The sequence below is a fragment of the Chaetura pelagica genome, unplaced genomic scaffold (genome assembly GCF_000747805.2).
Source record: "Chaetura pelagica isolate M959 unplaced genomic scaffold, ChaPel_1.0 scaffold21, whole genome shotgun sequence".
Classification (NCBI taxonomy): domain Eukaryota; kingdom Metazoa; phylum Chordata; class Aves; order Apodiformes; family Apodidae; genus Chaetura; species Chaetura pelagica.
The window spans coordinates 1,495,654-1,500,246 of NW_009952251.1; the positions used below are offsets into that span (position 1 = coordinate 1,495,654).

The window sequence follows — 4,593 nt, forward strand, 5'->3', positions numbered from 1 at the left end:
TGAGGATTTCAGGCAGGAAAGCAGAGCAGCTGGCTAGTGTTCACTCACAGAAATGCCAGTCAGCACATGTTACAGCCGTGTACTCCGTGGGTTTGTAAGCCTGCCTGGTAGCAGAGCCTTTGAGATCTGCCAAAACTACAATACTGTGTCTTGGACATATCTGAGCTTTAAGGATGTTGAAAATCTGGGGCCCCAAGAAACTTCTTTAGAATTGGTGTTGCTTAACAACTATCTGGAAAAAGATGTGAACAAGGTGGCAACATTTGAAGATGACAGACGTATTTAGATTAGCTGTGATTAAAAGTGACAGTGAGGAACTTCAAAGAGATCTGACAAGGTCAGATGAATAGGCAGTATGATAAGATACAAAGTTATTGTTGACAGCTGTAAGATAAATTAACTGAAGCTGCTCAGGAAAAGGACCCCAGAACTCACCCAGGACATCTGCACTGAAACCTTAAGTCAGTGTGCAGCAGCAATCCCAAAAGTTAATTAAATGTGAACATGTGTAGAAAGGAAAGTTAGGAGACTATTATAACATCAGTCTTTAGGTAAGGGTACATCTTCACCTGTGCTCAGGTCCAGTCAAAAAGATGTAGTAGAAACAGAATGACTGTAAATGTGAAGATAGGTCCAGATGAGGGAGAGTGATATTTGAGGTTTTTATTAGAGATGAAGAATGTATTCTAGTGTTAAGAGGATACACATTTGTGTAGAGATAGATTTGCTTGCCACAGGCTGTCACTGTTCACAAAAGCTAAATGCCATCTTGCAGGCTCAGAAAACAGGAACTGAAAAAAGGTTTTGGAGACCGAGAGGGAAGTTTTGTTATAAATGGCTGCTTTTCTCTGAAGTGTTTGTCATATACAGAACAAAGAAATATTAGTAAACAATTTACAATGACCACACATTGTGGAAAATAACACTTCCTCGTGCATTAAGAGGGTACTAGTCTTTTAAGGAACTCAACATAACATTGCACAAATTAAGTCCTCCACGGTGTTGGCCCATATACTGTGCTAGATCTGTGTGCTAAATAAAAGAGAACTCTAGGCAAAGCTACTGATACAAAATACTTCTACCATCAATGCCTCTTCTGTAAATGGAAAAAATAAGCACAAAGGTACCTCTTTTGCCCAGGTGAACATCTGATCTGATGCAGCACATAAGGATGTACTTAAGTGTGGGCTCAAGACAGGAACCTGGCTGACCTGTTATCTCACCCCAGCAGTTTATGACCTGAAGCTGATAGCTAACATAATTCATACTCATACCAGAATTAATCATAATGTTGCAGTATGAAGAATAGGCCCTGTATTTTCCTTAGAATTGCATTGATAGCTATCAGCAAAAGCAACAGAAGTATCAAGATCCATGCTGAGAACTCTTCTGTTGGCATCCTGCCCTCCTCATGAGAGCAACCCACAGCTTGGTCATGGTGAGCCACTGGGATCAGTGCCAAATCTGACCCCACCTGGCATGTGAACTTGTATCACTATTTCCTATCCTTGCTGTGGCTCCAGAACAGTACTTCTGTTGTGTTGTCAAGGCAGACTTGGAGGTAGTGTCTGCCACCCTACTGTGGACGAGGTGTGGAATCATTTTTGCATACAGCTGTCACATATAGAGAAAGAAAAGAGTAAGGCTGTGTGGCTGGAAAGCAGGAGATCAAGAAGGAAAATCAATCATTGCACTGAAGATTACAACTATTTATTTTTGTAGATATCTCGTATGCAGTAAATTCATTATGCAGCCACTTCCCAGTACTAGCTGTACAGGAAGCTATAAGAAGATCAACTCACCATGTACTCAAAGACAAATGTTAGTGTCTTCTTGGTCTGGATAATGTCCTGAAGCAGTACAATGTTGGCATGTTTCAAACGCTTGAGGAGAGAAGCTGGGGAAACACAAAAGGAAGATCAACTTTGCTACTGCTGCTGGAAGTGGAAGTAGAAAGTGCACACAGTAAGGCAGTGACAATAAAAAACTGGGGAGAAATAGTCCAAGCTTGGCAGTTCTGTAAGAAGCAGCAGCTACTGAGTCTGGAGGAGGATGGAACAGCTCCTTAGGAGAGCAAGGATCAGTGCAGGAACCTGTCCATCTCTCAGAGATGGGAACTTGCCTCTGTCAGAAACAGCAGTTTGCAGTTGCCAGCTGTCAGCTTCTCAGCTGAGGAGAATTAGTATCTTCAAGGCAAACGGTGAGAGACAGGGGCTGGGAGCTCCCAGAGCCAGAATGCAGCAGCCTGCCACTGACCTTCTTATCCTTCTCCCATCTGCCTCCTGGCATGTGTCCTCAGCAGTGCCCTTAGGAGGCTGCTGGGGAAAGCTGAATTTCTGTCATCTTCCAGCTTCACAATATCAGGGTGTAAAAATCTGCCAAAAGAAATCACTGTGGATGCTAAGCTGAATTCTGAATTTAGGTCTGCAGTTTTAGCTTGGAGAAAGCATATTGGTTACTTTCTCCAGTTTAAAAACTCAAAGAGCAGAAATTATGAAGTTCCTGATGGAACAGTAACTTGTTTGTATTTACACAACTTTGGCACGTTTTTCTTTTGGCCTAACCATGTAAAAGCATCGTTGCAACTATGTGGCCCTGGTCTCTAAGGTGCTGACAGGCCTTCACCAAGCCTCAGCATGTGTAGAGTGTGGTGATGGAGTGGGCAGCATGTGGAAGTGTCTCTGCCTCCTTGCAGACCACAGAGCACTGACCAATGCTAAGACAAAAGCTAGTGTCTTCCAGGCCCTTCCACTTCGTGTTATGTTTCTCATGATAGAGCAGGCTCCAGCTGACACACTCGCAAAGGCAGCTTCTCAGCAGAAAGTCTCAAAGATAGGCAACAGTTGCTGTAGTTCTGTACAGAGGAGGGGATGTGGAGAAGTGATGGAACTGGGATCACTCTGCCTGTAGAACCCTGGAACTACTGAAGAATCCAAGCCAGTTGTTAGACCAAAACTGCAGAGATAGAACCCCCCAAACTCAACAAAAACAGGAGTCTCTGACTCCAGATTTTAGTTCAGTTTCTGGCATAGCAGAATAGCCTCCGAGCTGCTCCAGACCCACCTTTTCCTCCTTATTAAAACCAAAATAGTTTATTGTCAGACCACACAGTGCTGTACATTTCGTTGAGATAAGGCATACAATCTGTTTTTTGCTGAATTAGCTGCAGCACACAATACAGAGCTTGGGCTGGTTGTGGGAGGCCAAATGAGTTGTGGTTCTCAATAAAAGCTGCTTATTGTTTTTCAAACAATGTGCAAAAGATGCTTGAAGGTTTTCATGCTGGCAAAGCAAATTTATACTGGATTAGTACTTTGTCTTTTGTGATCACAAGAATTTAACCTGGTTCTAAAAGTCCTTACAGCCAGATATACTGTATTACACGGCTGTGGTCTGTGCCTATGTCAGTACTGATATGGCTGAGCAGTAAGGGATGCCTAATGCAGCATACTACTGGAAGCAGCACAGATTGTAAATTAGTCCTTGCACAGAGCTTGGTGTGGCTGTGGTGAGCTGTGCCTCTAGTGCTGATGCAAGTCCGTTTAGCTACCACCAGTGTGTTTCCAGTTCACAGCAGTATGAACTTTAAACATGCTCCACATTGCACCTAATTGCCCAGGAACCCAGTAAAGATACTCTGGCTAGATCCCACCTGATACAGAAAGGGGCTACTAATCTGGCTCTGTGATACCTCAAAAATCCCATATGACTAGAGCTGTTCCTCCAGAGGAGCAGTCTGGAGGGTCCAGAGTAATGGAGATTTCAGCCCCTGTGCCTGAATCAGGCCTCTGGGAACTGCTCCTCATTTGGTTGTTTCTACAGCCACCTGCTGGGGTGTCAGGTGCTACAGCCAGAACTGAGCTTTAAACACATTTTGTCTCTGTGGGGCTTCCTGGGGTGAAGTGGCTCTTTGTCAGAGAAGTGCCATTCCTTGAGGGTAGCAGAGAATGCACCATATTAATAAATCTTGCACTTTGTTTGTGCTACTGACTTACATTGTAAATTTGAGGTGTCAGATGCTGCAAAGTTCAACAGTACACAAAAGGTCTATTTAAAGCAGACCCTTCATAGGCTCACCCTTGTTTTCTCCCATAATGGATGAAATTAAGACTCCCAGCCTGTCCAGTAGAGCATGTTAAAGGGGTGCTGATCTTTAAAGCATCATTAGTTCTACACAGGTAAAGCTTTTAAGGCTTATTTTTCTGGCGGGCTACAAGTCCAAACAGAGCAAAAGCACCACAGCAAATGAGTGTATAGGAAACTGTAACACAAGCTATTCTGTAAATAGGCATATTTAGGTATCTCTCTGCTTTCACTCAGAATTGGACTAAGGACTTTGTAAACTTTCTTATCTTAATTACACTGTTGTAAATTTGGAGCAGGTCCACTAACCTCTCGTTACTCCAAGCTGACTGGTAAGAGAGTCCTGTGCTAGGGCTGCTCTCTGAAAGCTGGCATCTCTTGTCCATGACACTGCATCCCTGCAGTGACAAGATCAACCCTAGTTGAACAAAATATGTGTGACCTCTTATGTTGATAGCTCTCACTGATGCCAGACAAAAGAGTCACACAAAGGGTGCATATTTCTGTGTA

General features: G+C 43.4%; 1 protein-coding gene across 1 annotated transcript in view; it reads right to left on the reverse strand.

Annotated features, from left to right (window-relative positions):
- CDK15 (cyclin-dependent kinase 15) overlaps positions 1–4,593 on the reverse strand; it is an 8,938-nt gene that overhangs the window by 1,919 nt on the left and 2,426 nt on the right. Inside the window, 2 exon segments of the mRNA XM_010007387.1 lie at positions 971–1,032; positions 1,803–1,897. Coding sequence (XP_010005689.1) covers positions 971–1,032; positions 1,803–1,897 — 157 coding nt within the window.